General features: G+C 44.7%; 1 protein-coding gene across 3 annotated transcripts in view; it reads left to right on the top strand.

Annotated features, from left to right (window-relative positions):
• The first annotated feature begins 226 nt into the window (after positions 1 to 226).
• DPY19L4 (dpy-19 like 4) overlaps positions 227 to 9478 on the top strand; it is a 49308-nt gene continuing 40056 nt past the window's right edge. For 2 of the 3 annotated variants that reach the window (XM_083187037.1, XM_083187035.1), the window contains exons 1-5: positions 227 to 369; positions 1978 to 2138; positions 3081 to 3194; positions 8151 to 8275; positions 8948 to 9038. In XM_083187037.1, coding sequence (XP_083043163.1) covers positions 2126 to 2138; positions 3081 to 3194; positions 8151 to 8275; positions 8948 to 9038 — 343 coding nt within the window. In that variant the 5' untranslated portion in view covers positions 227 to 369; positions 1978 to 2125. The remainder of the gene's footprint in view (positions 370 to 1977; positions 2139 to 3080; positions 3195 to 8150; positions 8276 to 8947; positions 9039 to 9478) is intronic. The other variant, XM_083187036.1, reaches the window with a different exon arrangement.

The following is a 9478-nucleotide window of genomic DNA, read 5'->3' as shown; positions in this document are numbered from 1 at the left end:
ACTGACTGTGCCCTTCTGCAAGAAGAGTCAGTATATTATTAGTATATTGCTGTTGATAAACTCTATCAGCTGGTTTAAAAATAACATCCACCCCAGATCTGCACTCTGCTGGGTCTGAACAGGGGAAGCGAGCCACAGTATAGGTTAATACTGTTTTTTTTTTTTTTTTTTTTTTTTAAGAATGAACAGACTGATCCCTGAATAGGTATTTGATTGAGCTCGACTACTTCCTGCTTTGCATTCATGTGAATGGAGAGAAAGCCGCTGCTGCTGTTGCTCATGTGAGTGAAATCGCCGGGCGCTGTGCAGCAGGACATGAGCTGGGCACAGGGGGTGACCTCCAGGTAGCCGGGGCGCATTGAGACACAGGTGAGGGCATGTGCAGGAGACGGGCACCACTCCTACAGTTATTGTGTAAGCTGCTTTATTGTGCAGTTCCTGTTTTGCATGCTCATGTTTCAGTGTGTTGTTAGTGTTTCCTTGTTTGTAAGATGGATATTTCCATGCATTTCGCTCTGCAACCCCTGTGAGCAAGATTAGAGTATTGATGCGTCTGTTGTGACACTTTAAATGCTCTTTTATCAATGTTATTATTTAAAGGACACCTCTGGGGTTCTGCAGCATTTAGTGAAGTACATAAACAATGAGCCAAACAGGAAACCAATGGCTGTACAGGACAAGATAATGCAGGAGACGTACATGGTATACAAACATTGCTGCACTGGGGGACAGGACACTGATATAATCCTCATGTAGGCAACAACTAAGGAGCCGTTATACAGTGTAAGGAATAGATAATAGCCTAAGGGTAAATCATAATGGGGTGTATTCAATGCGGCGGGCGAGGGGGTTAAATGGCGGGGATCGCAGAAAACAAGCAATCCTCGCTGTTTAGCCCCCGCACCGCTCACCCTATTCTACATTCTGGGGGAATCCTCGCTGTCAGAGGACAGTGAGGATTCCCCCAAACATCGAGGCTAGTGGCTAATGCAGGGACCCCACTGCATTTAGCCGTGAACCTCGCTGTTTTAGTGGCCACACATGCCGTTTCCCCTTCGCTCCTAAAACATAGCGAGGGGGGGAAACGGTGTGTTCAGGGTGGGGGGGGGTCAGTTGAATACTGGCCCTGCGAGCTGTGACAGCGAGCAGGCAGCAGTTGAGTACACCCCCTTGTGCGTGAATAGTACGATGTAATTTTGCCATGGCATTTTAACGCTGGCAGTGGCACCCAATCTTTTGCCCTTTGTGGGCTGAAATCAGCTCGCCTCTGCACAAAAGTGGGGGTATCAAACACTCACATCTTGGGCCTTATTCTAGTTCACTCTTTCTGCCAAAATCCTTCTTAGATGGACAAAACCATGTGCACTGCAGGGGGGCAGATGTAAAATGTGCAGAGAGAATTCGATTTGGGTGAGTTATTTTGTTTCTGTGCAGGGTAAATACTGGCTGCTTTATTTTTACACTGCAATATAGATCTCACTTTGAAGTCAAATCCCACCCAAATCTAATTCTCTCTGCACAAGTAACATCTACCCCACCTGCAGTGCACATGGTTTTGTCCATCTAAGAAGTATTTTGTCAGAGTGAACTAGAATAAGGCCCCTTGGCCGCTGTGAAGTGTGACCACTGCCGCAACTACTTGCATCAGTGAGATAATCACGGACAATAGGATTGACCCCTAAGGAGGAAAAGCACGTGAGGGTAGAGGGCCCTGCTTGTGACAGCTTGTGTAAATAATCCAGTTCCCTTCTGCTACTGTAACTGCACTATGGGCCTTATGCAGAGGTAGTCGCACCCAAGTTGCAAAGTGCAATTGCAAATCTGTGTGCATTATTGGGAAGTCAAATGGTCGACATGAGTTCATGTTTTTTTCTGAACTACTAAAATAAAATGGGCAGGTCAAACTATTGCAATGTGAGACAAAACAAGATTGACACACACACACACTGTGTAAGTAATATTTTTCTTTCTTTGCAGGCTTTCTAGGACTGTACGTACTGTTGTGCCACCTACCCAGTATCCTTTCATATTGTAACATTCCCTCCTGATGATGTGGTGTAGTCTACACATGGCCTGTATGACTCTCCCTGACTGAGCTTTTCAGGATTATCAACGAATTTTCAAAATGGAGGGGGAAGGTAAGCATAAGATGGAGGCAGACATTTTGCAAAAAAGAATCAAATCTTTAAGAGACATATGGCGGAAATCCATAAGCGAAAAATGCGGTAAAAACACGTTATCTGATTTTGGTGTGCACGAAACCCGCACGCTGGGTTTTTGCTGCAGGGATTATTGAAACCCCTGCACCGACGACGCACCCTGCTCCCTCACCTCACCTGAGCTGCCCGGACCAGTGACCTCCTCCTCCCTAGCCCCTACATCCCCTTCCAGGTGCAGGGAGGAGTAGGAGGAGCCCGCAGGATCATTAGCCGGCTGGGTAAGGGAGGGAGGGGAGCCACCGGGACCCGCTGCACATCGCCGGACTCATCGCCGAGCAGCTCTTAACACAAGAACTGTCCTTTCCAATAATTATCGCATATGTTTGTGCTATAATTATCTATTGCAAAGTGGGGCAGTGGATGTTAGTGCATATGCAATAATTATCTATGTGGTAAACGGTGATGTGCGGTGAAGTAGGGCCGTGGATGTTAGTGCATCCCTCCCTTAAAGTGGAAAATTTACCATAGAAACCAGTCCGCTTCTGTCATTTCAAAGACATAGGGGTAAATTTACTAAAGTGTAAGGTTTAAGAAGTTGCTATGGGCAAAACTCAGGGCCAGATGTACTAAGCTTGAAAAGTGATAAACCACCAGCCAATCAGCTCCTACCTGTCATGTTACAGGCTGTATTTGCAAAATGAAAGATAGGAGCTGATTGGTTGCTGGTTTTATCACTTTTTATTTTATCACTTTTCAAGGCTTAATACATCTCGCCCTCAGACTTTTACTCCAGAGACCCAAAATGGCTGCCACTGCCCTGTCACCTAATATTGAATAAGCAATGAAGAGTTTATTTTCCTTTGTCCATATTGCCTCATATTTTGCTCTGTAAATGTATTTATTAAGTATTCTCTTGTTTAGACTCAGCGGAGGTAGAAATAAGGCACAGAAACAAGGCTCCTTCCTCAGACGCAAGGGACACTGAACACATAGAAAGACCCAAAGACAACAGAAAAGCGGGACTGTCTGCAAGATGTAAGTTGTGGTGCGCTACACAGTGCACTTGTGTTGGGAAACCTCTCTTCATTATGGCGCTAAGGACTCGTGAAGACTCTTGAATAAATTTACTAAGATGGGAGTTCTAATGAAGATGGCAACCAATCAGATTCTACCTCTTATTTAGCACCTTCTAGAAGATAATGGAATCTGATTCCATCTTCAATAGAACTCCCATCCTAGTAAATTGACCCCACTCTGTCTAATGAAACTCATAGCAGTAATCTCATGCATACAGTTATATGGAACAACAGGTGCCGTTAACTATTATGGAAGTTAAATAAGATGTCCATCTGCAGGTTAATTAATTTTAACAGGAAATCGAGAGTTGTATGACAGGGATTCCCTGTGTTTTATAGAAGACTAATATCGAATGCCTATTTGTAAGCAAAAAATAAATAAAATGAGTAAAACATCGATGCAGTTGAATGTGGCATATGCGCAACATAAAACCGGCACACATGCTGCTTGTGCAGACCTCATTTTGCTATAGCTGCAACCAGGGGCGTAACTAACTATTCAGCGCCCCCCCCGCCGCACGTTTATTCGGCGCCCCCCACCTAACCTGCCCCCCCCTTCTTACCCGCGGTCTGCGTCGTCTCGCCCGGCTCTCTGTCGGGACCTTTCTGACGTCACGGTCCCGGCCGGCTCCTGCTGCTACAATGAAAACGGACTCTTAGAAAATGGCTGCCCCCATACTGCAGACAGAAAACTGTCTGCAGTATGGGGGCAGCCATTTTCTAATTGTCAGTTTTCTGTGCAGCAGGAGCCGGCCGGGACCGTGACGTCAGGAAGGTCCCGACAGAGAGCCGGGCGAGACGCAGACCGCGGGTAACTATAGCCCCGCAGCCCCCCCCCCCCCCCCCGGCGGCGCCCCCAATTTCTCTGCGCCCCCCCGCCACCGCGGGGGCTGCGGAGCTATGGTTACGCCACTGGCTGCAACCTTACATATGCCCGCAATTGTGACTTTTTTTGTTTTGTTTTGGTGACTGCATATAGGGGTACACTTATAAAATGAAAAGAGTTGATGTTGCCCAATATCAGAGTCTGTCTATTTTCTAGGATGAAATAGAGAAATGACAGACAGAATCAGGTTGCTACGGGCAACGTCGCCTCTTTATTTTTTTCTGTCTTTTTTTAAAACAAATTTTTTTTTGAAGCTTTAGTAAATTTAGCGATGTCCTGGATTATAAAAAAAAAAATGTCAATTGCTCCCTCTTTTTGTAAAAGGTCAAATATCTGGGGCATATATAAAAGTGTCCGGATTTGCTGGGGATGCTGGATACTGGATGATCTGTTAAATGATTATCTGAGGTCAGCCAGCATCTAAAATTTTTATGAAAATTGAACCCCATTACATACGCCCCCTTACGTTCTGTGTTAGCAGTCCGCTCTTGTCACAGGCAGTGCTGGTATAAAGGTACAGAAATGCCTGTGCAGACCACTCATTCTGTAGCATGGGTGTAGACACTTATCCAGTGTGTTCTGATTCATAAGGGCAATTTTCCTGGTACGTAAAATGTCTATTATTTCTGGCGTGGTTTAAAAAACCATAGGCCCTTTATTCAGATCTGATGGCAGTACAAATTTGTTCCCAAAATGGGCAAAACCATGTGCACTGCAGGTGGGGTAGATGGTACATGTGCAGGGAGAGTTTAATTTGGGTGGGATGTGTTGAAACTGAAATCTAAATTGCAGGGTAAAAATTATGCAGCCAGTATTTACCCTGCACAGAAACAAAATAACTCACACAAATCTAACTCTCTCTATACGTGTTACATCTGCCCCACCTGCAGTGCACATGGTTTTGCCCATTTTGAGAACAAATTTCTACTGCGATCAGATCTGAATAAGGGCCATAGTTTCAGTGTGTGCTTTTTTTTGTTTTAAAGCAGTGTCTCATTTCAGCAAATATATAGCCAATGGCATCCGGATGGTAATAAGCAGACTTCTTACTTGCTAAGTACTGGTGTATTTTATTCTAATGAGTGTTTGCTCTGTTTAGAGTCATGCATCATTGTCCCCTTCTGGGTAGTGTGATACTTGTCTCTTGTTTGTTGTGTGCAGATAGTGGGTCTGTAAGCAGGTATTACCAGTTTCTGCAGAGTTTCAGGTAAATACAAGCAAGATACAGACAAAGCAAAAGGGCAGAAGATATGGAAATGCCACAGATAGTGCACAAAATTCACATGCCACAAAACCGTACCTCAGGTTCATATTATGCCACACATTAGTGCAACTTATTCACATTAGGCCTGATTCAGTCATGTAGTTTCCCAATGGTAGGGAAACCGCACAAGACTTTTTCTGCTCATGTACATGATGGGTCCTACCATCACATCGTAGTTTTGCAAGCACCTCTACCTGATTGACAGGTGGAGGCGTCTAGGGAGAGGGGTGAAGGTGGCTGGTGTTTCCGGAAATGGCTGTGTGACATCCCTGTTTTCTTGGAGTGGCCAGACCAAGGACCTTCAGACCAGAATCTTTATGGGACGTACACACTGTTCGATGCAGTGGCCGTCGATACCAATTCGATATCAATGGCCACCGGGACCCGAGGAGGAGGGAGAGACAAATGACACAAGGATGATGTGTGGGGGAAGGGAGGAGGCATAGAGCAGCATGGAACTGCCTTCGATCTTCCAGACAGGGGCGAATTTAGGGGTCATGCCGCCCCTAGGCACAACATTTTTGCCGCCCCCCCCCCCCCCATATGTATGTATACATGTATGTATGTATACGTGCACCCGCGTGGGTATGTATGTGTGTATATATATATATATATACATATATATATATATATATATATACACATATATACTGTATACACACACACACACACCATAATAAAAAAAAAAAAATAGTTATGGTACACCCCTAAAGCACACACTTTTTTTAACATGCAGATTTTTTAGCACTTACGTTTAATAGAAGGTATGGAAAGAGTTAAAATGCTCCAGACACAGTGCAGCATGGAGAGAGGAGGGAGGGCTCGTAACCTGAGTGCTGAGTGTAGGGAGACTGACTCGGAGTTCACAGGTCATCAGCGTCAGGTCAGCGTGTGAGCAGGGAAGGAATCCTTCCTGCATGCACTCACTGCTCGGAAGGAGGGGGGGACGGGTCATTGTACGGCTGGCAGTGCTGATGCTGCTGCCGAGAGAGGGACAGTTACAGCGGCAGCCGACGGACAGCAGCATCAGCGCTGCTGAGCACAGTGTATAGCTGTGGGGATGCAGAGAGCTCCTGGCAGCTGCCGCCCATAGCAGGTGCCGCCCCTAGGCCCGTGCCTCACGGGCCTAGTGACAAATCCGGCCCTGCTTCCAGATGGAAACAAAAATAGACTTATAGGTGCGTACACACATACAGATTTTCTGTCTGATCTATCTGGTGGGAACAAGAACCTGGAAATGTATGGGAGCATAGGAAAATAAAAAATTTCCACCCAAATGCAGGAAAACAGAAAAAAAAAAATATGCTTTGATAAATTTGTTATATCAGAACGATTAAACAATTTGTCTGACTGATCACTGTCTGTTTTCAAGTGTTTAATTTTTTGATTGTCAGTTGCTCCCATACATTTCCAGGTTTTTGTTCCCACCAGATAGATCAGACAGAAAATCTGTACGTGTGTACGCACCTTATCTGCTAAGTCTATTATTCCTGCTTTCGGTTACAGTGCCGTGGGACCGCGCATCAGGTTCGAATCTGGATTGAAAGCAGTTAACACGGTTCTATTTAGATTCCATTTCAATTTGATCCTGCGTGTAAACGCAAAATCGAATCGAAAACGTGTTCAAATCGAAAGTGTGTGTACGCCCCATAACTCTGCAGGCACCCAGCAATAGACTGCCTGGAGAAACCTCTTCAGCCCCAACTGAACACTGAGATTACATATGCTGCAGTGGTAACCGGACAACGGGTCTACACCAAAAAAGGTTGACATGCAAGAAGGTGGATGTTCAAATAGGTCGACACAAGCATTAGTTGAACATGGTAAAGGTCGACATGGGGTTTTTCACTTTTATTTTTAGGAGCCTACATGTGTCGACAGGCGGTATTTCACACCCTACCATCCACTAGGGCGTGGCGGGAGAATAAAATAGTGTGCCGATCGTAGCATGAAGCATGGTGAGCGTATTGAGCCATGTGAGGGGACACGGTGCTACGTTTTTAGTGTCCGTGTTGACATTTTGAACAACAAAAGTAAAAACAACCATGTCGACCTTTTGACTTTCAAACTTCCCCTTGTCAACCTAATGCTTGCGTCGACCGTTTTGCATGTCAAACTAATGGTTGTCAACCTTTTTGGTGTAGACCCCTTGTCCCACACCCGCTGCAGCATCCATTGTGCTGTCATTTGCATGTGGCTTGTGGTCACATGGTGTAAATAGGACGTTTACACAATCAAGCCCCCTAGGTATTCACATGCCCATCAGCATACAGGCTGCATACACAGCATTTACTGGCATCTATTAGATGGTGGAGACAGTCACAACCTATTGGCTGCAGCTTCTCCTTCGATACCCAGACTCCGTATCCCAGTGTCTGTCTGTCTGTGGCAGCACCATGCTCTGGTGTAATGCAATGAGCAAATTAGCACTTGCAAAAGGGGCAGGGGAATTCTCAGCATATACAAAAAGAGACCTGGCATGGTGCCCTACTAATACTGCCTAGTATGGACAATATCCCTGTAGCGTTCCACAGCATCTGTACTTGCTGTACTTCCACTAACACGTCTCCATTCCACAGTCATCCGGACTTATAAGCACTGTACGCTCTTACATGTATACCCCAAACGTTGCACTTCGTCCTGGCTGCTGGAAGCTTCCAGGACATTTTAAGGCTTATTTACCATCATTTCCATGTCGTGCCACCATTTATATAAATGTACCCCATTGTGTTTATTATATTGATTCCGGCATTCTTCTTATGCAGGTGTTGCAGTGCAGCGGTTTGCAAAGCTGTTTGTTGGTTGCCTGGTAACAGTTACGAGTGGCATGATGTACACAGTCTACCTCTCCACCTACCACGAGCGCAAGTTCTGGTTCTCCAGCCGCAGGGTAAGCCTACTGCTTGGTGATTGGTACAGTGTTTGTGTGTTATACAGGGGTTTATGTAACAGGCGGTGTAGAGGGCAGTTGCATGTGACCATATCCTCGGCCATTACCAACATGACCTGTCTTTTGGATCTTGTCATAGGAGCGCTGGTGACAGTGGCAGTGATATTTTGCTAATATACTTAATAAATATACGCATCAAGTGCATTAATAATTATGCAGAGCTCTAAATTCCTCTTCAACTTATGAGCTTCATATACACAGATAATATAAATAAATAAAAAGCTGCTGGGTGAGTACTGCGACCTAGGAGATGGCCATGGCACTGTGCTATCTATAGTGATTGCCGAGAGAAGGTTATGGCTTTACTATGCTACATGTAAACCGGTTCCTGCTTACATTCACTCCCCCCCAAGTCATTTTATTGCCATATGGGATGGACTTTTGCAGAAATATGGCATCAAACATTGCATAACTTTCAAATCATCCTAAGAGGGGGTTTGGTATGCATGAAAAATCAGACATTCTTGCACTCTACAATACTTCTAATTCTGTTGTGTAATGCGAGAATTAGGGTCTGCCTTAATAATTCTATGCTACAATGGTCCATTTCTGTCTGTTTTGAACTTATTTCTTACGCTCCCTTTAACTTGTGTAATGCATTTTCTCTTGTAGGACCTTGAACGAGAAATCACATTTCAGGGGGATGGAGCCGTGTATTATTCCTTTTATAAGGACATGCTGAGGGCGCCTTCATTTGAAAGAGGTACAAGAGGGCTTTGAACACAATAATCCTGCAGACTCCCTCCTAGCTGGGATGCTGAGAGTCATTATTAGTGTTTAATAAGGTGTGCACACAGAGAGACACAGGGAGATTTCATCTATTTTTCTATTTGATTTGATCCCGATGCGCGGCTCCGCAGCATTGAAATCAAATAGAAAAATAGACTGTGCCAGCAAGAATATATAGTCTAGATCTGTACTAATATAGTCTAAATTGAATGTCTACGCGGCGCCCTGTGATTCGATCGGGATTGAATAGAAAGTAAATTGCACTGTGTGTACACTACTTAAACATCCTACAGTACATAGGGCTTTAAAATAAATAATGTATATATACAGTAATTATAGTACATTAAGCGCTTTCAATAGTCAACAACATCATCATCATATTAATAACAAATGAATAAGTCCAGTGATACCATA

The sequence above is a fragment of the Crinia signifera genome, chromosome 5 (assembly GCF_055691185.1).
Source record: "Crinia signifera chromosome 5, ASM5569118v1, whole genome shotgun sequence".
NCBI lineage: Eukaryota > Metazoa > Chordata > Amphibia > Anura > Myobatrachidae > Crinia > Crinia signifera.
Note: the sequence above shows the minus strand (reverse complement) of the source record. Positions and strands in the feature narration are given on the sequence as shown.